Source organism: Papaver somniferum, chromosome 6, assembly GCF_003573695.1.
Source record: "Papaver somniferum cultivar HN1 chromosome 6, ASM357369v1, whole genome shotgun sequence".
Taxonomy (NCBI): domain Eukaryota; kingdom Viridiplantae; phylum Streptophyta; class Magnoliopsida; order Ranunculales; family Papaveraceae; genus Papaver; species Papaver somniferum.
This window is the reverse complement of record NC_039363.1, coordinates 3,743,755-3,767,075: the sequence shown is the minus strand read 5'-3', so window position 1 is coordinate 3,767,075 and position 23,321 is coordinate 3,743,755. Positions and strand designations below refer to the sequence as shown.

Below are 23,321 nucleotides of genomic sequence, written 5' to 3'. Positions count from 1 at the left end.
TGCAGGAACATAGGAACAGCTATATGACGAGAAGATTTTCGTTATCTTAGCAAACACGGTATAAACACCGTCAGGATTCCTGTTGGGTGGTGGATTACCAAAGATCCCCATCCACCAGCTCCGTATGTTGGGGGAGGCTTGGAAGCTCTAGATAATGCATTCCGATGGGCACAGTGGGTCTCTCTTTCCTAATTTTCTTGTCATCGGTCCCTAGTTTTTGAAAATCCGACTTACCTAAACTTGTTCTGCAGTGAGTTCGGCTTAAAATGCATAATTGACCTTCACGCAGCTCCTGGTTCACAAAATGGAATGGATCACAGTTCTAGCCGTGACGGCTCTATCGACTGGCTGATATCAGATAATATCCAGCGAAGCCTTGAAGCTATAGAATTCCTAGCTTCCAGGTAAAGTATGTTTTATCTTTGGATACAGATATTCTTACAACAGTCTTATTTAATAAATATTGCTTATACAAATCCCTGGAAACTTTTATCGTGTTTCCATCTGCAGCCCCTAATGAGCATGCATGTCATCTTTCATTTACAGGTACTGAAGATTGAGCTTTTGAATGAACCACATTCTCCTGAAGTTCCTTTGGACAAGTTACTGAAGTTTTACAATGACGGATATGACATTGTGAGAAAACATTCATCCACAGCTTACGTAATAATGAGTCAGGTGATTGGCCCTGGAGACCCAGCTGACATTTATAAGGCCAACACTGGTAGATCAAAAGTAGTATTGGACATGCACTACTATAATCTCTATGATAATTCCTTCGAAAATATGAGCACACAGGAGAATATCGATTTCTTATATAGAAATAGGAAGTCTCAAATGGATTCCCTTAATGCTACTGATGGACCGTTGTTGTTTATTGGTAAGGCTTTATTAGCAGAAACATACTTTGTTTGTTTTGGATGTTTCATTTCAAAACTAGTTGCCTGTTGACTCGAAACAAAAAAGAAGTGGTAGTTTCTTCAGAGCAACATCAAGATCCCAATTAGTCACTCAAATGTTTTGTCGGAAATGAATACAGGGGAGTGGGTGAACGAATTTGGTAGAGGCGGGTCTACAGAGGATTACCGAAACTTCGGCAGAGCACAGTTAGATGTGTATGGTTCAGCTTCTTTTGGATGGGCATATTGGTCATTCAAGAATGTGAATAATCATTGGTCATTCAAGTGGAACATCAACCAGAATTACCTGCAGTTATAGGTCCAAATTTTGTAATCATACCAGCATTAATATATAAAGATATTAAAGATATCATGTTACTCTGATCATTAACTTTTCTGATTTTTTTAATTGACCAAAAAAAAAAAGAAGAAAATTCTGATTTGAACTATTCGATGCAGGTAACTTCACCAAGTTAGCAAAAATAGATGTAATTTCCGGCTACTCTGATTGACATGTAGTCACATGAGTGTATGGTCCTGACTCGGGACAACTATGAATAAGAATAAATAAACTCCACCCTGTAATCAGATGTCTTAAGCATTTTGCTTCCGTGTACTTATAACGATTGAATAGTGTATGTAGTCGATATGTAACTTTTACTTCACATGTTGAAATTTACTTTTTGAGTTTGTAGCAGTTTAACCGGGAACTCTACATCAACTAAAGCCGTGTCCTAACGTACTGTCTTGATCACCTGAGAAAGAAATAACGAAGAAAAAAGCATAACACAAAATTGGTTAAAAAGTTCAAAATTAATAATTTCTGGGTGAAAAAGATATCTAGATTTTGATACTGTTTAAATGGACAAAAGTATAAAAATAGCTAGGATGTAACTAGTTTCATCCTACCCATTTTCAAATATTTTTTCTTATTTTTAATTTATATAAGGATGCATCCAGTTTCATCCTTGTTATTTTTAAAGTTTAAGCCAGGATGAATCTTGCTATATTTTTTGTGTCCATTTCACCCATACGAATTTTTACTCATTCATTTGAACCATGTTTTAAAATTGTTTGGAAAAATGACCCATTTTCCGAAAGCATAACTAGGAAACGAAAATAACATGAGAGCTAAAAAAATCCGTAGGGGTTTAGCCCATGGATGTGCAGCCCAATATAATAGCTAGGGTTCTATTCCTATTGTATATAAAGGATACTATAAATATGTAATAGGGTTAATCATATCAATATGGAATCCTTCTCCTTTTCTATCTCTTTATCCTATTCTCCATAATCCACTGCAAAACGTTATCAGCACGAGTTCTACCATGAAGCTAAATTTGGAACCTACGATTTAATATTTTTCTTCTTTCCTTTGCTATCAAAAGCGTCATCACAGTTGCCGTAAAAGAGAGACTTTTTTTTTTCCGACTACGATAATTTTGTGTATCGTTACACAAAATTATCGTAGGGGAGTAAAGACCTTATCTAAATTACAATTAACGTAATTTTGATAAGGATGTAAAACGTATAGCTAAACTTTTATTTTTATATTTAATAAATTTGAATTCATTATTTATAATGGTGACTTGATAGGGGAGTAGTCTGAAATTCTGACTACCTAATCTTTAGTTGTCTGCCATATCCAATTTGTATACATGTGATGGGAAGATGAGTGATTTCACATGTTGATGCAGATGAGCAGGCTATAGCCTATTTGGAGATTAAAAATCCAAGTGTCGTAATTTAGATCCTTAGGGGTCCATTTCGATGGGAAACAAGCCAAAGAACAGGACAAGGAATCTTCGATTGCCTTGGTCTTCAGAATTTAGCCAAATTCCATCGTTTAGGGCATCAAACATACGTTTTTGCTATTTTAGGAAAGTTTTTATTTTGTTAATAACTCTTTCGTTAGGAGTCTGTTTTAGGTCGACCAAAATTTGCCAAAAATAGCAAATTAGGGTCTGAGTCGGTTTAGGGGGTTTTTTCATCCTTTCTTGACTAGCAAGTTAGGGTTTTTCCCCAAGTCTATAAAAGAGTCCATCATAAATTGTTGAGGGAAACTTTTTTTGGAATATATATCTTCTTTATCAAACTTTGTTCAAGTTTAATCGATTTTTATCTAAAGTTGGGAAACCGAAGTCTAGATATTAATCAACGTTCATAGTCGATATTCCTAGGAATATTTGAAGTCTGAACAACACTTCTCTTTTCTCTAGTTTCTCTAATATCCGCTGCATCAGTTGGTATCAGAGCCAGTTCGATTCCAGGGTTAGTAATATGCCAAGGTTACCAGTTGGTCGAGGTCGTGGTCGAGGTCGTGTTCGAGGCCAAGAAGTTGATCCAATTGATTATAATACGATGAAGGAAGAATTATTGAATGAAATCCGAGTGATGATGGGTCAGAATAACATTCATCATGAAGAAGGAGACGAGGAAGAAGAGGATAATACCAACGAATAAGGGGATTATACCAACCCTTTTGGTAGAGGATGCCGTGAAGGTAGGATAATCCAACGTGACGATTCTGAGCGCTGGAAGGCCGGAATAAAAGTGGAGGTTCCAGAATTCTATGGAGGTTTAGAACCGGAGGAGTTTCTTTCGTGGTTGAACACAACTGAGGAAGTATTGGAATTTAAGGATGTACCAGATAACAAACGAGTTCAGCTGGTCGCAACTATGTTTCGGGGAAGAGCTAATTCGTGGTGGCAACAACACAAACTACAACGCTCTCGTAAAGGGAAGCAGAAGTTTGTCTCGTGGGAGAAGATGAAGAAACATATGAGAGCAGAATTTTTACCACACAACTATATCAGCTTGATGTACCAGCAACTACAAAACCTATGCAAGGGAACACGTTTTATAGACGAGTACACGAAGGAATTTTATCGATTACTTTCTCTTAACGATTTGTCGGAGTCATATGATCAAAGAGTCGCACGTTATGTAGGTGGTCTTCCTCAGCAATATCAGGATACACTTAACATGTTTGACTGTTATTCTATATCGGATGCACATCATAGAGCAAGGCAGGTAGAGAAACAAGTGGGGCGTAGAAGTTCAAATTGGGGTAACAATGTAGCATCTTCTCCAACAAGTAATCGTAGTACGTCAACAACTAGTACTGTTAACAAACCTAATTCGGTTTCGACCCCAAGTAAAACTCCAATCAGCTATTTTGGAGGCAAGTGTAATAAGTGCGGTGAAACTGGGCACAAAGGCACTGACTGTCGCAAAGTAGAACGTGTGAACAAGGTTCTTTTCAATGAAGACAATCGTGAAGAAGATGATTGGGAACCTGAATATGATGAGGATCCAGAGGATGACTCTGAACCTAGTGATGAAGTAGTTACAGGAGATACAGGAGTGAACTTTGTAGCAAGAAGAAGTTTTCTCACTCCACGTACAGATGAGGACGACAACTGGTTACGTAATAATATATTCCAGTCGACATGTACGGTCGAGGGAAAAGTTTGTCGTTTAGTTATTGATCCTGGAAGTTGCGAGAATATTATTGACGAAGAGGTCGTGAAACGGTTTAGGCTGGAAACCAAGGCACATCCGCATCCATATAAACTTTCTTGGCTTAAGAAAGGGAATGAGGTGAAAGTAAACAAACGTTGCTTGGTTTCTTTTTCGATTGGTAACAAATATAAAGATAAAATATGGTGTGACATTACTAGTATGGATGCTTGTTACTTGTTGTTGGGTCGACCATGGGAGTTTGACAGGAAAACTAGTCATGACGGGCATAAAAATACCTACAGCTTTTTATGGAACGACGTACGTATAGTACTTGTACCCAGCAAAGAAATTGCACCTAAACCATCTACCGGACAAACTACCAATCTCTTGTCGTTTAAGCAGTTTGAAGTTGAGGCAGAAGATGCAGGAGAACTGTATGTGTTGATTAGCAAAGACCAATAGCCGGATGAAAGTAGTATCCCTATTGCAGCTCAACCTTTAATTAAGGAATTTATTGATGTTTTCCCTAACGAGTTGCCAGACGAGCTACCACCTCTCCGGGATATACAACACCATATTGATCTCATCCCTGGATCAAGCTTGCCAAACAAAGCGCATTATAGAATGAGTCCTAAGGAGCATGAAGAACTTCGTCGTCAAGTGGAAGAGTTGTTACAGAAAGGTTTGATCTGACAGAGCCTAAGTCCTTGTGTTGTACCGGCCTTGTTGATTCCAAAGAAAGATGGAACGTGGAGAATGTGTGTTGACAGTCGAGCCATCAACAAAATCACAGTAAAATACCGTTTTCCAATTCCTAGATTGGATGACCTGCTAGATCAGTTGTGTGGAGCGAAGGTATTTAGCAAACTCGACTTGAAGAGTGGGTACCATCAGATCAGAATTCGAGAAGGTGATGAGTGGAAAACAACTTTTAAGACTCGAGAAGGGTTATATGAGTGGATGGTTATGCCGTTTGGATTGTCCAATGCGCCTAGTACATTCATGCGTATAATGAATCAAGTTCTCAGGCCCTTTATCGGTACTTTTGTGGTCGTTTATTTCGAAGATATTCTTATTTATAGTGTTGATATGAACATGCATTTTCAACATCTTCGAGAAGTGCTTTCAACTCTACGTCGGGAAAAATTATTTGCATCCATCAAAAAGTGTTCATTCATAAATGACCAAATTTTATTTCTCGGCTATGTCGTAACCAAGGATGGAATAAAGGTAGATGATTCCAAGGTTGAAGCTGTAAGAAATTGGACCACACCCACTACACTGCACGAGGTAAGGAGTTTTCATGGTTTCGCTTCTTTTTACCGGCGTTTTATTCATCACTTCAGCACCATTATGGCACCCATTACTGAATGCATGAAAGTAGGAAAGTTCTCATGGTCTGAGGAAGCTGACAAAGCTTTTGAAGCAGTCAAGACAAAACTAATAACCGCACCACTATTGGTGTTACCTGATTTCAGCAAGCCATTTGAATTACACTGTGATGCATCGAAGGTGGGAATTGGAGTTGTTTTGAGTCAGGAAGGACGACCTGTAGCATATTTTAGTGAGAAGTTGAATGGTGCTAAGACCAACTACAGTACATATGATGTGGAGTTTTATGCCATAGTTCAAGCCTTGAAGCATTGGCGACACTATCTAATTCATAACGAATTCATTATGTTTTCTGACCATGATTCTTTAAGGCATATCAATAGGCAAGAGAAGCTTTCATCTAGACATGGTAAGTGGGCTTCTTATCTGCAAGAGTTCACTTTTGTACTGAAGCACAAAGCTGGGTCGCAGAATCAAGTTGCTGATGCTTTAAGCCGTCGAAGTATGTTACTCAACACCATGCGAACTGAGGTAATAGATTTTGATTCGTATTCTGAACATATTCTAACTGATCCACACTTTTTGGAGATTATGGATAATATCAGTCTAGGAAAACGAAGTGATTACCTTATGCATGAAGGATTTCTCTTTAAAGGTAACCAGTTGTGTATTCCCGATTCTAGTCTTCGATTGAAGATTATTAAGGAGTTACATGACGAGGGGCACATGGGTAGAGATAAGACTTTCCAGCTTGTTTCAAAATCATATTATTGGCCAACAATGAGGCGTGAAGTTGCTAAATTCGTGGACAGATGTCGAATCTGTCAAGTTTCAAAAGGAAAAGCAACCAATGCAGGGTTATATATACCACTAAAAGTTCCAATCCAACCATGGTCAGATTTGAGCATGGATTTCGTATTGGGTTTACCTCGAACTCAGAGGGGGCATGATTCAGTATTTGTTGTTGTCGACCGTTTTCAAAAATGTCTCACTTTATTGCTTGCAAGAAGACTACTAATGCACTGAAGGTAGCTGAATTGTTCTTCCAAGAAGTGTATCGTCTACATGGATTACCATGTTCAATAGTCAGTGATCGAGACACAAGATTCCTTAGTTATTTCTGGAAAACCTTGTGGAAATTGGCTAATAAAAGACTTAATTTCAATAGTGCGTATCATCCTCAAAGTGATGGTCAAACAGAAGTTGTGAATCGTTCTTTGGGTGATATACTACGGTGTATGGTTGGAGACAATCCGAAAAGTTGGGACCAGAAACTTTGCCAAGCTGAATTTGCATTTAATCGTTCAGTCAACCGTAGCCTGGGTATGAGTCCGTTCGAGGTTGTTTATGGATAAAATCCACGAGCACCAATAGATTTAGCTCGTGTTCCTGATTTGAAGAGAATTGAAGTTCGTGTTGAAGAACGTATCCAACAGCTGCAGCAAGTTCACAAGTTGGCCGAAGAACAGTTGCTTCGAGCTAATGAAAGGTACAAGGAGGCGGCAGATAAGAAACGCAGAGTTGTCGAGTTTGAAGTAGGGGATTTTGTCTGGGCAATATTGACAAAGGATCGTTTTCCAGTTGGCGAGTACAACAAATTGAAGGCGCGCAAGATTGGTCCCTGGGAAATTGTCGCAAATATTAATTCAAATGCATACAAGTTGAAGCTTCCAAGTCACATCCGTACTTCTGATGTTTTTAATGTCAAACACTTAGTGCCTTTTTGTGGTGATAATTCTGATGATGATACGACAAATTCGAGGGCGAATTTCTCCCAACCCCGAGAGAATGATGCAGATGAGCAGGCTATAGCCTATTTGGAGGCTAAAAATCCAAGTTTCGTAATTTAGATCCTTAGGGGTCCATTTCGATGGGAAACAAGCCAAAGAACAGGACAAGGAATCTTCGATTGCCTTGGTCTTCAGAATTTAGCCAAATTCCATCGTTTTGGGCATCAAACATACGTTTTTGCTATTTTAGGAAAGTTTTTATTTTGTTAATAACTCTTTCGTTAGGAGTCTGTTTTAGGTCGACCAAAATTTGCCAAAAATAGCAAATTAGGGTCTGAGTCGGTTTAGGGGGTTTTTTCATCCTTTCTTGACTAGCAAGTTAGGGTTTTTCCCCAAGTCTATAAAAGAGTCCATCATAAATTGTTGAGGGCAACTTTTTTTGGAATATATATCTTCTTTATCAAACTTTGTTCAAGTTTAATCGATTTTTATCTAAAGTTGGGAAACCGAAGTCTAGATATTAATCAACGGTCATAGTCGATATTCCTAGGAATATTTGAAGTCTGAACAACACTTCTCTTTTCTCTAGTTTCTCTAATATCCGCTGCATCACATGTTATGATATAACTTTTAAACCAGATGATGTATGATTGGTTCAGGGTTCATTCTTAACCAAATTTTTGGATGGGTCATGAAATGTCTATCATATTTTGATTCGTACATGCCATTTGATCCAGCTTGTCATGTATTATTGTTTAACCCATTTTGGATTGAGAAAAAGAAAAAGAAAAAAAGATTGATTAATTTGATGACATTATGTGTGGGCATGATTGGTCTTCTGTTTATATGGGTTCGACTAGTCTTCTTTTTTAGAAATGATATTGTCTACCCAAATTTGAAAGCGGGATGCAATCTACTTGCTCGACTATTAAAGAGATAGTATTTTCAAAAAATACGTTACAAATAAAATCACATGTATTTCATTTTTTTGGAAGAACTCACAAAAGATGATATGAGTCAGAAAATTTTCATTTCTCGACTTCATCTATGATACTAATGAACCAGTATATGTTGAAGTGTGACAACAAGAGAACTACAACTTAAAGTAAGTGGTTGACATGTGTAATGAGATTCTCTTGGCCTAGTGAGATAAAGAAATTTCTCAAATTAATTTATATTTAGCAAAATTGAAAATGGAAAGAACCCCGATGTAATGAGGGTTAGAAGTACCGACTCATATAAAGCATGTGAAAAGGAGACATATATCATGACACAAAGATATATTTTTTTCCCCAATAGTAATGACAACAAAGTACAGGTATCAACTGAATATGGGGTGAAGATAAAATGTAACTCTAGATCCTATCATAAATGAAAGAATTGGAAATGCACTTGGCCATAGATGTTAGTATATACAATGTAATGTGTGTATCATAATAGTAACCAATTTTTCACATGAACTTTAACGACAAAAAGAACTTTGCCTGGAAAATGGTTATTTGATTGAACTAGATCCAATGTTTGCGCTTATGGAATGAAAAATACATCATTCCCATGAGACATAAATTTTCTAATGCACTTGAGATATTTTTGGATGAAAAATATATCACCCCCCTGTAACTTAACATATATTTACTCTAAAGTACTTGAGTTGAATCCCACTTCTGTTACGAATAAGCTCTCAAGATTCAATGTCTAACTGATAGTGGGTTTTCTCCCAGTAATTTAAGGAATATACACTAGTTTTTGAATTAATTCTTTATAATGTGACTACGATATTGGATCATCGAGCGAAACAACGCTCAAGTTTTATTTCCAAGATAGAAAAAGATCAAAAGTCACAAAAGCTCTATATTTACCGAGAACTAATCACCTTGTTAAATTCCAAAGAGACTCATGCAAGTGGATATCATATGGAAAACTCACAATGATAAGAATGTAATTGATTGCATCTTTTATAGTCTCTAATATATTTGGAAGAAAATATATCTTAGAGAAATTAATGAGTCAATCTAGTGAAATGTAAATAAATATAGTATTTCGATTATCGAATCCATATTGACTCCGACGAAGAAATGTTGGGAATCGACTCATACCGGCTTTGGCATAACCATAAAGGCACTTTGGAAGTGACATGATGTTTTATTTTGAAAGGAATCATACGTACATCACTGTGTTTGAGTGGACAAGGCAATGGGAAAATATTGACAAAATGCGAAGTAATGACATTTTTAAAATAAGTGTTTTCTAAATTACTAGATGCACAACCCCCTTCCCACTATGCTTTAAGGTAAGAAAGCATATCACTCATTTCTACAAAGTTTTCAGTAAAACAGGATTGAGACCATCCTAAGATGCAAATGGTAAAAATTCCATATTACAAAGAAAACATGGTGAAATTTAGAAAAATATTCATGCAGAATGCGGACCATTAAAGTGACTTATGGATCTGGTGAATATTTTGACATTTTGGACTAGTTATAGTTCCCAAGAAATTTGAGTTTGAAAACTACTAACACATATTTTACATGTAAGGACTCACCAACCCTTGTAAATTCTAGCGAGTGTACATCAAAAGGACTTGATGGTTATTGCATGTTTAATAGGATCAATGCAGAGTATCATATACCCCAAGGTCTCGTAAATGCTATTATCAAAGTTACAGATGGTTCCTAAGGCATGGTTATGCGTACAAACCTACCTTCACCTGCTTTGGGAATATGCAATATTGACGCATCTTTATTTAATTCGTTTTGGAACCCAATATTAGTCAACCTTTTATGCGTACCAGTTGGTAGCTGGATTTAAGACTGAAATTAGTGTTCTTATGCATTTTATGGTTGCACTATATATGTGCCATTACGAATCCACATCGTACTATGATGGGTTTTCAAAATTGTTAAGTAGGTATGTTGGAAATGAGTTCCCAACAATCATCCGCATTTTAAAACTTTTGACAGGAGATCTCTTACCACTAGATTTGTGGTTTGTCATTTTAATGAGACAGTCTTCCCGTCGTTAGGGGGGGACAAAAAAAAGTTTATTTTAAGGGAACGACAAAAATTGTCATGGTGTGTTCCCACTGTGTCTCATATTGATTCTTGTACTCCACAAATGTAAATGTGAAGTGAAAAAGAATAATCGATTTTCAGAATGTACACTGATGTCCCTAAAGTGATGAGATCACACAATACCAACTCCTAACTGATAGACACATTTATGTGTCTAATATGTCTCAATTTTATGTATTGTTAGTACTCGATTTTCTATTTATTTTGTTATTTATGTCTTTGTAGGTATTTTTAGAGAAATAAGCTCTTGCGGCAAAATTGGCTCAAAAAGTGGTTTTTGCACCCCCGGAGGATATTTGCTAAACGAACCCCTTCTTTGGATAAGGGGAACCTCATTTAATAAGGGGAACCTTCTTTACTATTTTCACCTCAGTTGAACAACTGCTAGTTACACTCCATAGACGGTTAGGGGGGGCACCATCTTCTCCATTTGAATATTGAGAATTGGCGGGAAATTGTGGCAGTCTTCTGCGTGATTGCATGGATCATATATGGAGAGTTATAGTCGAAGATTTTCCTGGGATCTGTTGGAAATATTATTTCGTATCACAACAGGAATGGTAACTGCATTGAATGCGATCATTAAGGAATATTGCATGTAATCACACGGAACAGGGAAGCATTTTCTCTCTCGCGGATATTTTGGGATCTCGGTTGTGTTTTAGGGAAGGTTAAGTGTGCTACAAAGAGATAAACTCAATCTAAAGCGTGTAGGAATGAATCTGCATATAACAGACGCGTGAAGGAGTTAAAAATGGTAACTTTTTCCTGCGAATTTCCGTGGAGAATAAAGGTCGCTGATGGAGAATTATATGGAGTTATGGAGGATTATTTTCTGTTCTGGAAGGTTATATAAGGAGTAGAGGGGCATTAGAGAAGGGTGTCGATAGTTTGGGGTCGATAGGAGAGCTCAGGAGCGAGAAATCAAGAGTTTATGAAACTCTGTTTCTGCTGCTACTGCTGATGAAGAACACCAAGAACACGAAGAACAGACTCGGAGGGACAATCGTTTATCAACAGTGAAAAGGACGCACAGCGGTGGGTCGTAGGTGTGGGTCTTAGAACCACAGCGACAACAACACTTTTACTTGTCGTTGATTTTGGACGCTTTATGTGGGTCGCACATTAGCTGTTTACACCATTTTCTCTTCTTCTCTTCATAGTAAACACCATTTGAGCAATAAATAAATATTTTGAGCGTGTTTTTATCATGATGAGCTAAACCCAACACTGGGACGACGGAGGAGGGTGAATTTCATACACGGGTAAATTTATTTTATTCTTTTTTATGACTTTTGCATTAATTTAAAATTGAAATATGATTTGAATTAATTGGTTGTTATTTAATTCGATGAAGTATGCTTAGCTTAGGTGTTTTGATACATCATGCTTAGGACTTACAATCGATTTTTTGAGAATCTATCTCGGCAAAATCAGAGTCCATGTTAATTTTATTGAGTTTTAATTGTCAAAAAATATATGAATGACCCTTGTGTAGAGAATTCGGCCAAATCCTTAGTCCCAGTACCTCTCACCCATTGTTAATATTTTTGTATATATAATTTTATTAAATCTAAAAATTTCATTTCCTTCACAAGTCTGAAACGTATCATATTTACTACAACCACAAAAAAAAATCTTAATCACTAACCTACCTGCAAGGTTACGAATCCTCAATAAGGGATATACACCATAGACTCAGTGGAAGTGTGGTTAAGGCCGTGGATCCATAAAGGAAGTTGGAGATACCAATTGGTTCGATCAATCCTCATCTATAAAGGAAATAGGTGAGTAAGGAACAACTTATTTATATCGTCAGAAATCATCTCATAAGATTGTGTATGACTATATCCATGAATCAAACTGGAGGACGCTCCGAAGTTTAATCATTCCAGAGAACAATGACATCCCAAGTGGATTATTAGAATGTGCATGAGTCGATGGAAAGATCATGTGAGCATATTGATGATTAATTTCTTATACAATTGCTTAAGGAAATAAATCAATATGAGATCGAACCAAGCTCCTTGTTGCTTAATTTCAATGAAGAGCATATTTGGCTTATATAATCTAGGTAGAACTTGGTTCTTTGACAAATATATAGGTATTTGGTATGGTAGTGTTAACCAACCAAGTATAAAACCTATTGGACATACATAATTAATTTGTCACTAAGCCTAATGAGAAGAAAGAAGTCTTGAAGTAAAAGGACTAGCCTTGTGGCGCGAGGTTTCTCACAAATACCTGGAATTGTTCTCTTGTAATGAACGTTATAGTGTTCCGCTACTTAGTTCGCTTGGTAATTTCAATGGACTTGAAATGCAACATATCTATGGGGTTGCTACGTATCTCTGAAAGAATCAAGAGATAGCAGATATTTACAAAAGTATTTGATATCCTTTTGTTTCCTAAATCAAATAACTCTTAACCATAGAGTGTGTCTACTGTTAGATAGAACGCTCACTTATAGATTCAAGCAATCAGGCGGATGTGGTATACCCGTCTAAGTGGCTATTTGATTTGGAAGGGATAGACAAGTAAGTTATTTTTCCTTATGTATTCATAAGAAAGTTCCTGATTTGGAATTTTAGATATTTATGTTGATGGTACAGACATGATGTGTACTTTTGATGTAATAAGAGACCTTAAAAGCTATTTAAAATACGATTTGAGATGAAAATTCTAGGGAAAGCTCGATCGAATAATGAGCTTGTGGTATATTAATCCACCAGTTTGCATATGTCTTAAGTTGTCAGGAAATTTAACAAAGACATGCATCCTGATAGCACTTCCATGATTAATTGAGGTTCAAATGTAAGTAAGTAACCATTTCTTCCAAAGGAATATGACGAAGATGTGTTGGAAGATGAAATTCTCATATCTAAGTATAATAGACGCATTGTTGTACTTAGTATAATAATGTACTCGATTAAATTTTTACATCCTCAGGGGACTTGTTAGCTAGATATAGCTCCGCACCAACGCAATGTCATTGGAATGGTATAGTGAATGTAATTATGTACTTAAAAGTAACCACTGACATAAATTTATTTTATCCCTACAAAGACATTAAAAGGAATGCTAATGAAAGTGCAATCCAAGAGTTTTTGATTATGAAGGAACAATAATCTTTTCTCCAACGAAAGTAATCATATGGATATATGGTAGATTATTTTCTAAGTCATTAATTACCAATATTCAGTTCCGAAAAATACATGACTAAAGGAACTGTCTGGAAAAACTCTGAAAGTAATCAGGGGGAGATTCCGACATCAAGGAGGGATCCAAGGATATGATGTCGACATATTTTACTTCAAAATTGAAGATAAACAGGGTCTTATAAACATCAAGTCGATCACCAAAATAATGTGTGATAAACTCCCTTTGACTACAGTAGACTAATGAAAATTGTCTGACATCAGGGGGAGCATTTAATGATATGTTGAACTCTTTTCCTTCACTGAGGTTACTTTTTCCCGCAGGGTTTTATTGATCGGAAAGGTTTTTAATGAGACAACAACAAACACCGGGAATGTAATTTCCCAGATAAGGCTACGAGGATATTCTGCCTCGATCAATTCTTGATATCCACTTGATACATCTACAAGCTTCGTTGCAATTAGGGTTTAAGGTTCTCCTTTCTCAGGCCTTGAATCATTCTCTACGACATGCACTTTCTCGTTGCAATACCCTTGAGTTTCCTTGTTTCGTAGGAATCGATGTCATTTCTCTAACTTGCCTCTGCTTTTCTTCCAAAGCTATGTTGGTACTCTCTCAATTCATTCATCGTCAGAGAGTTTCGAATAATGAATATTTGAGTGTATAACAAATCAGTTGGGATTAAAGCGTTCACGAAAGCTAAGATGAAATTTTTCTCGTCAACTCTTCATGTCAGCTCGCTGCATACTGTTCTCCACCTCGTCACCAATCCTCGCAAACTTTTTGTGGGTCTCCTTCTCAAATTGAACATAGTCTCAATTCCCGGTCTCAAAATGTTGTTAGTTATATAAGTGGTCAGAAATATCTTTTGTAACTCTTTGAACAACGAAATCGATTTTTCCGGTAATCCATCAAACCAAGATAATGCTTCACGGGCCAAGCTCGCGGGGAAATCGAAAAAGTACCGTATCATTTTGCCCCCATTGCATCGACGAGAGGGTGTATTGTTTAAAATATTGTACAACACTCTCAGACCCGCTAAATACGCTTGGTAGCTTTGGCAGCACGCATTTCTCTGGGATGTCCGCCTTCATTATCTCATAGGTAAATGGAGATTTGTCGGCCTCTTTTATTGCCTCCGCCAGCTGCACTTTGCCGCCTCTCCGTGAATTGTTTATCAATGTTCTCAGGTTCCCATCGTTTCTCTCCCAACGGTCTCTTCTCATCACACTGAGCCTTCCTTCACCGTGTATATTCTCTTACTTATCCTTCCAATTGAATTCGCATTGTCTTTCATCTTCCTCGTGCCTCCGTTCTTCTTCGTACCTCCGCCTTTGATCTTCCCATCTTGATATTTCCAGTGCTCTCCTCAATTCTCTTTCTTCACTGCTCTCTCTTCGACACCGTTTTCTTCGCTCTCCTCCGTTGTCCTCGCGGGTATATCTTTCTCGTTGTAACTCCCTTTTTTCTGATGATATCGTGTCCACCTCTGAATCTGTGACTTCAGCTGCTACTTTTTGGTTCAGCTGGCGATTCTACAACACTAACCTGGTGTTTTGTCTCATCAATCGGGCATGTTGCTCTGCTAAATACCTGTCTCGCTGCTTCTCAAGACAGAGTGTCTCCCTTAGCTGCTCTAACTTCATGTATTCTTTGCCAATATTCTCCTATATTTCCTCCTGAGTCATCGCTTCTCCGGCAACAGTTTTCGTGTCGGAAGTATGTACAAAACCCTCTCGAAAACGATCTTCGTTGGCCTCCTCAATATCCCGCTAGTTCACGTGTTATCCCCCTCCTGCAACTGATGCTCCTGCTCTTTCCATTCTTCCTCCCTTTTTGGCCTCCAATTGTTTGCTCCTCCTCGTCGCTATCATGTGTGCCGCTCGATCTGGTGTTCTAGTCATCAATCTATCCTATTTTCACTACCGGTTATCCTTTAAACCCTAGTCTTAAATGGGATACCTCACTAAGATCTCTCTCTCATACAACTTCAGCTTTTTTCCACTCCTTAGATGAGGATGAATCCCCAATCTAAGTCCCATGTTTTTGGACGCCAAAATGTAACTAATGGAAATTCGATAGTACACCCTAGGTGATAGTATCAAAATGCAAGTCATACTAAGTAATGTAAATACAAATATCTTTATTGATAAAATCATTCAAGTAACAAAGATACAAGTACTTGAGTACAAGGAAACCCTAATCTCACTCTAGATTTAGCTCTCCCACTCTCAAAAATCCGATCCCCTTCATCTTGCCAAGGGATTTTATTTATAGTCTAATCAACCCTAATGAATTACAGTTCACTTTACCTCGTCAAGATCTCACATTAACGATTTACACTTCGCCCAGACCGTTTTGCATAAAGTTTTTCCCCTTCTTTCGCTTATTTCACATGGGCTTGTCGGGACACCTGTCTCTTTCTTGCTCCATAATTTATCTATCTCGTGGATTATCTTTTCGTCCAAGTAATCCTACTTCGTCCCTTACTACTTCATTCTTGATATCTTGTTGGATACTTCAACTTGGTGCGGGTTTCTTCGCTTCAGCACTCGCTTTTTCGTACTTCGCCCAGGGTGATCGACGACGAGATAACTCTGACATTTGATTTGACAAGTTTTCTGACTGGGATCTTTTGTGAGATTCTTTATCTCTATTTCTTCTTTTTACGTCCGACACGTGGCGGGTCTAATTCATGTACCTACACTACCTAGTAGAAATTCATGTTGAGTCTCGGATATCATGAATTTGGTGTTCCATCGTGGTAGTGGTGTGGCTTGGTTTGTCATGGGAAAAGTCAAAAGGAGCTTTAGGCACTTTTGACTTTTTTGAACCACCAGTAAAGGCTTTTATCTAGCGGGTCAAGCACTGCAGAGGTGGTCCAGTCATGGAATCGGCTTCTTTTGGATGGGTTTTACTTTCGTTTCTTTTCCTTCTTTGGTGCACTCCAATAATCTTCCCAACCTGCAGGGGCGATATCCCAGGATAACAGGTAACTTAAACTGCTGATGCAATTCTAGGCGTGAGAAGCCAATAATGTCCTATTGACCTCGTACCATCCCAACCAATGCCGTTTAAATCCACTAAATGGTAGTGAGTCATGTGTAACTGCGAATCTAACTGATCCACTTAAATTAATCCAATCCGCAATATCTAAGTTTTGCTGTCAATAAAGTTGGTGTATGATTTTTGAGAGGTCAGTTGTCCTCATTTTTACCCGAAAAAAGTAAAAATAACTTATTCCATGATACCCCGGATTTTGATCCTAATTCCTTCTGTAGGAAATTCCAAATCAGGTCTCAAGTGGACGAGTCATTATGGGCTTATCTGTAGTACGACTATCACCATTTTAGATAAGAATCTAGCTAGTTGTAATAAAAAAGCTAAAATAAGTAAGAATCGTCTACTTTCTCGACATATTTTATTACTATATTGGTGGTGATTGTGAGGCCCCAGTTCTTGACCGGAGGGCGCACCAACCCACTAACGAAAAAATAGCGCTTCACCTGTCAACGACGTTAGGCGCGCACTCTATGTAGGCGTAAACGCACTTGACACTCCATGAGTGTTAATCATACTCCGTGGGCCTTTGCCTTTAACAGAAAATAATTTACTATCGAGAAGCCTTAGTATAATCTCTCTGTTTTTAAGAAAAATTAATCATTTGTTCCATTTATCTTAAAAGAAAAATTATCCCTAAATTTGTTAAAAGAGGTTCTTGGTATGGATAAATTAGGAGTTCTAGGACATTTGATGTACGGTTTAAGAAAATAAGCCTGTCTTTTAAATATGGGGAAAATTGGAAAATATCGGATACGGGGTGTAATGTTGGAAATCTGCCACAACATTTAAAATTTTGGAAAATTGTCTCATTCCGTCAAAAATTCAGTTAAGCCACACGTGTGAGCCCACATATACGGAAAGAAAAAAGACAAATATATCCTTCAAAATTCAGGATTAAGGGTTCAAAATCCAGGATTCAGAGTTTAGGATTCATGTTTAATGTTCTGGTGGTGGCGTCGGTTGTTTTAATGCTGGTTCTAGTGGTGATGGTGACCTTGCACATGTGAGATTAACTGGGTTTGATGGTGATGTTAACAGAATGGGCATTTTTCCAATTATTTTTAATGTTGGGGCAGATTTCCAACATTGTGCCTCCAATCGGTGTTGGGGCATTTTTCCAAGTTCCCCTTGAACATATCCGTATTTGAAAACCTTGCCAATCCTTTTGAAACCGAGAAAGTAGTCTTTCATCTACTGAGTCCAGCAGGTTACAGGTAGGTATTGACTCTTGTTAGTACACTACTTAACACTCGCACTTTAGCTACTTTAAACTGCTATATAAATTTTCTTCAGTTTCTTGTTTTAGCGTTGTATCTTGTATCCACTCCACTCGAACATTTCTCATGGAATGGCTTTTACTTTCATTACTTCTCATTTCTTGGGCACACTCTGGTATGTAATGATCGAAATTACTTTTTCGTTCTTCACAATTGTTAGTTTTTTTTTTGTTTTTTTTTTTAGTTTTAACACTGGCTACGTTAATTCGTGAGTTTGTTCTTTGGTTTCAGCTCTGTGCGCCATGGATGGAGTGAAGGGTGGGAAAGTAAAAGGCGTCAACTTGGGTGGATGGTTGGTTGTTGAAGGATGGATGAGACCTTCACTATTTGATGGCATTGGCAATCGAGATATGCTTGTAAGTATTCTTTATGGGAGTGATTTTTTGTGATTTTGCTAAAGCTCTTTTAGTTTAGGTGGTTGCATAATATTGAAATTTCTAATGCAGGACGGAGCAGAGGTTCAGTTAAAATCTGTGAGCTTAAATAAGTATGTAAGTGCTAAGTACGGAGGTGGTGCAGGCGTGTTTGTCGATCAAGACAAAGCTGATACTTGGGAAACTTTCAAAGTAAGATGGTCATATAAATGTTCTCTCCGTCCATGTTTACCTGTTATAATAAAATTTAATGAAATTGTCTGAGTATCTCTTAGTTTAAGATGTACATCACCAACTACACTCGCCAAACCCATCCAAAACCGATTCCAAAAAAAACGAATGAAAACTAAACTGATGATCCAATGTACTTTTAAACTAAACTGAGTATCTCTTAGTAATTTTGATGATCTCATGCATTATGAATAACGATATATATTTGTGAAAAGCTGAACTTGAATTCGTCTATCTAGTTAAACGAGTCCAATGTACTTTTAAGTAATACAAAATGTGTATGCCCTAGATGTGTGAAATCATGCAACTACTCTCTCTTGCAGTTATGGAGGGTAGCTGAATTGGAATATCAGTTTCGCGCTGTCAAAGGAAAGTTTTTATCCTGTGCTGGACAAGGGGCCTCTGTCTTCGCAACATCAAAATCACCGTCTTTGAATGAAACATTTACTATTGAAAGATCAAGCTTTGGTAGAGTTATTCTTAAACATTCTAGCGGCAGATATCTGCAGGTGTGTTACTCTCAGGAATTTAAATTTCTTACTTACCATTCGGGTTGTGGTAACTCATACTATATCTTTGACATATTTTTAGGCATCATCTAAAAATGAGCTCAAAGCAGACTATGTTGGGAAGCCAGGATTTACTGATGGTAACGCAGCTATATTTAATATGACTTTTGTTGGTAACTATTTGCAAGGAGAGTATCAGCTATCCAATGGGCATGGACGAAAAAATGCAACAAAAGTGCTTACTGTAATTTTCCAAGTCCCTTATCTTTCAATATCAACTGCTTTCATAAATGAAAGGGAACAACTTAACGGTTGTTAACAGAATTTGAGTGCGGCTTACACTTCTATATGAAATGGAACATGGAGAATGATGTTTCAAAATTTCGTTTGAACTGCAGGAACATCGGAAAAGCTATATTACACGAGAAGACTTTCAGTTTCTTAGCCAACAACACGGTATAAACACCGTCAGGATTCCTGTAGGGTGGTGGATTGCCAAAGATCCCAATCCACCAGCTCCTTATGTTGGGGGAAGTTTGGCAACTCTAGATAATGCATTCAAATGGGCAAAGTGGGTCTCTCTTTCTTAATTGTCTTGTCATCCTAGTTCCTAGCTTTTTTGAAAATGGACTTACCTAAACTTGTTATGCAGAGAATTTGGCTTAAAATGCATAATTGACCTTCACGCAGCTCCGGGTTCCCAAAATGGAAAGGATCACAGTTCTAGTCGTGATGGTTCTGTTGACTGGCCAGTATCAGATAATATTCAGCAAAGCCTTGATACTATAGAATTTCTAGTTTCCAAGTAAAATATGTTTATCTCTTACGAATTAACTAACAATATCTTAACCAGTTGCCCGGACACTTTTAATGTGTTCTTATATCTCCTAATGAGTATCTATGCCATCTTTCATTCCCAGGTACGGAAACAATTCAGCTCTATTGGGGATTGACCTTTTGAGTGAACCACATTCTCCTGATGTTCCTTTCAATACCTTACAGCAGTATTACAATGACGGATATAACGTTGTGAGGAAACATTCAGCTACAGCTTATGTAATAATGTGTCAGTTGATTAGCGATAATGGTGCAAACCCAGACCCTGCAGTGCTTTATAAGGCCAACACTGGTAAAGGAAAATCAAACGTTGTGGTGGACTTGCACTACTATAATCTCAATCCTTCGATATTCAACAATATGAGCCTACAGGAGAATATCAATTACCTATATGCTACCAGGAAAACTCAAATAAATGCCCTAAACGCTGCTAATGGGCCATTGGTGTTTATTGGTAACCCTTTCTTTGCAGAAACATACTTACGATTTTATTGGAAGTTCTTATTTAGAAACTAGTTTCCCGCCAACTCAAGATAGGAAGAGTAGTTTGTACATAGCAACCACATAACTACCAAAAGTCAGACATTGTTTTGTTGGAAATGAATACAGGGGAATGGGTGAATGAATTTGGAAGAGGCAAGTGGTCTCTGAAGGACTATCAAAAGTATGGTAGTGCTCAGTTAGATGTTTATGGTTCAGCTTCTTTTGGATGGGCATATTGGTCATTCAAGAATGATGTTGCTAATAATTGGTCTTTCAAGTGGATCATCGACAACAATTACCTCCAGTTAACTGCAGGTAATGATGTTTCACCTCTTATTGGACTCTTCATTATAAATATTTTCTTACCATGTCTTCGAAATTCTCAGTCAGGAAGGCGACACTACAGAAGATCGTCATACCTATTTTCGCTTTGGTGGTAACTATCATGTGCGTCTTAGGCAGCATTTACCTGTTCAAGAGATACAAGACTAAAAGAGGTAGATATACTACACCATTAATGTTGTTTTTGCGGCTGCAACCAATAAACTCATTTTCTTCCTTTGTTGGTGAATACCCCAGAAGGATTGAAAGGACTGCATGGGGTGTTGAAAGATTTGATGAAATCCAAGTCAACCTACAACGACACTCCAGATAACTCGTTTAAGGATGGTAAAACAGAAGGAGAAACACAAGAACTGCAAGTATTTAACTTTGCTTGTTTATCCAATGCTACAAACAACTTCTGCTTAAAAAATAAACTGGGAGAAGGAGGGTTTGGGCCAGTTTATAAGGTAAGTTCACGTAGGGTTGTATATTACTACAATAGAGGTCAACTTACTGGACATTTTTAATCACTATATGGATGATGGCTTTTAGGGTAAACTGCAAAACGAACAGGAAATAGCAGTGAAACGACTGTCTAAAAACTCCGGACAGGGGATAGAAGAGTTCAAGAACGAGGTTGTATTGATTTCCAAACTTCAACACCGTAACCTTGTGAGATTGCTGGGTTGCGGCATTCAAGGAAAAGAATACATGTTAATTTATGAATACATGCCCAAGGGTAGCCTGGATGCATTTTTATTTGGTTTGTTTTTTTCCTACTTTTCTATCAACTCTGCTTGAAACATTATGAAAATTCCTTTCAAATTTGTTCCATGTTTCATATATGTTACATTCAGTACGAACCAGTTTTCCACCATGGCTAATTCATGAATGTACACTGGCGACAGACCCAAGTAAGAATGCACAACTGGATTGGGATAAGCGCTTCAATATTGTTGGAGGGATTGCTCGGGGACTTCTTTACCTTCACCGTGATTCTCGTTTAAGAGTTATTCATAGAGATCTCAAAGTCAGTAACATTTTATTGGATGAAAACCTGACGCCTAAAATTTCAGACTTCGGAATGGCAAGGATATTTGGTGGTGACCAAATTATTGCTGAAACTAACCGGGTTGTTGGTACATTGTGAGCTCCATGCTTCCGTAATCATTCTCTTAAATTTCAAATGATCGTCTTTGTTACTTATATGCATTGTATAACGTGTCTTCACAATCAAATGCAGTGGTTACATGTCTCCCGAGTATATAATGGGAGGCAAATTTTCGGAAAAGTCAGATGTCTTTAGTTTCGGGGTATTGATACTAGAAATTGTCAGCAGTAAGAGAAATAACAGCTTTTACAATCCTGAACAACCTTCAAACCTTCTGCTTCATGTAAGTATTTATATCCATCAACTCTTCAGTAGGTTAATGAGTTATGGATTATTAACTGACATGATTTGAAATTTTTGTTCCAGACTTGGAAACTTTGGAACGAAGGAAAATGGTCAGAGGTTGTGGACGAGACTTTGGGTGATTTATACTCTCCATCAGAAGTGATAAAATGCATACATATAGGTTTGCTATGTGTTCAAAATAGAGCAATAGACAGGCCAACAATGGCTGAAGTAGATATCATGCTTACCAGTGAAACTAATCGTCCATCTCCGAAAGAACCTCCATATACTTTCCCTGCATCATCAGATAATCCAGATTCGGGGCCAAACCGAGGCTCAAGTAATTATGTTACTATCACTGCTGTGGAAGGTCGATAAGAATCCATGCAAGATATATTAATCAACCATTGGAAATTCGGAAGATATATATGTTATCAACTAGGTAACAAAGTGTTAGGGTTCAAAACAAAAACATAAACATAAAATAAGAACCCTAAGATAAAATCTTTTTTTATGGGGATTTGCCACCTTTGCTGTGAAGAAACAATAAAAGAACTTTGTTTTTGTATTGATTTTCTAATTCTCTACAAGCTCATGATTAAGTATTTATGGCTAACTAAACTTGTTTATCCAAAAATAACGAATTTTAAGAAGCTATCTAAATAAAGAAACTAACCAAAGAAAACCGAGTATAAGTGTTAAAGTATAGCTAAGTTATTGTGTTGTTGGCACCGCAACATTCCATCCCGTTCGAAAAATTGCTTATCCCCAAGCATCAAAATATGGAAAACGAAGTACTAATTCGTCAGCATCATCCCAAGTTGCGTCTTTTGTCGGATGATCCTTCCATTTGATCAACCATTTTGTTCCAGCATGAGTTCCTTCTTTGAAAAATTTTCGTTCTATAATGATATCTGGTTCCCACTAATCATAATCAACAGTAATTGGTAAATTTGTATCTACCAAAATGGAAGAACCCAGTTTCAACTTTAGTTGGGAAACATGAAATACTGGATGAATACGACTTGAATTAGGCAAGTACAACTTATAAGAAACACTTCCAATCTTTTCTAAAACACAGAAAGGTACATATAATTTAGGTGAAAGTTTAGAATGAGCTTGAGTTTCCACAATGCTTTATATGTATGGTTAAAGACGAAGAAAAACCCAA

The 23,321-nt window shown here is 37.4% G+C and overlaps 2 protein-coding genes across 2 annotated transcripts; both read left to right on the top strand.

Moving 5' to 3' along the window:
• Window positions 1-230: 230 nt before the first annotated feature.
• Window positions 231-1,218, top strand: LOC113290342. Its single transcript, XM_026539954.1, has 3 exons — window positions 231-404; window positions 547-880; window positions 1,040-1,218. The coding sequence occupies exons 2-3, from the start codon at window positions 670-672 to the stop codon at window positions 1,216-1,218; spliced, it is 390 nt and encodes a 129-aa protein (XP_026395739.1). The 5' UTR covers window positions 231-404; window positions 547-669.
• A 16,710-nt stretch (window positions 1,219-17,928) lies between these two features.
• On the top strand, window positions 17,929-22,740 carry LOC113286715. Its single transcript, XM_026535312.1, has 16 exons — window positions 17,929-17,933; window positions 18,026-18,111; window positions 18,228-18,352; window positions 18,443-18,562; window positions 18,925-19,110; window positions 19,193-19,354; window positions 19,509-19,681; window positions 19,763-19,915; window positions 20,031-20,401; window positions 20,557-20,745; window positions 20,817-20,927; window positions 21,010-21,221; window positions 21,307-21,517; window positions 21,663-21,900; window positions 21,998-22,148; window positions 22,232-22,740. The coding sequence occupies exons 2-16, from the start codon at window positions 18,063-18,065 to the stop codon at window positions 22,526-22,528; spliced, it is 2,748 nt and encodes a 915-aa protein (XP_026391097.1). The 5' UTR covers window positions 17,929-17,933; window positions 18,026-18,062; the 3' UTR covers window positions 22,529-22,740.
• Window positions 22,741-23,321: the final 581 nt, after the last annotated feature.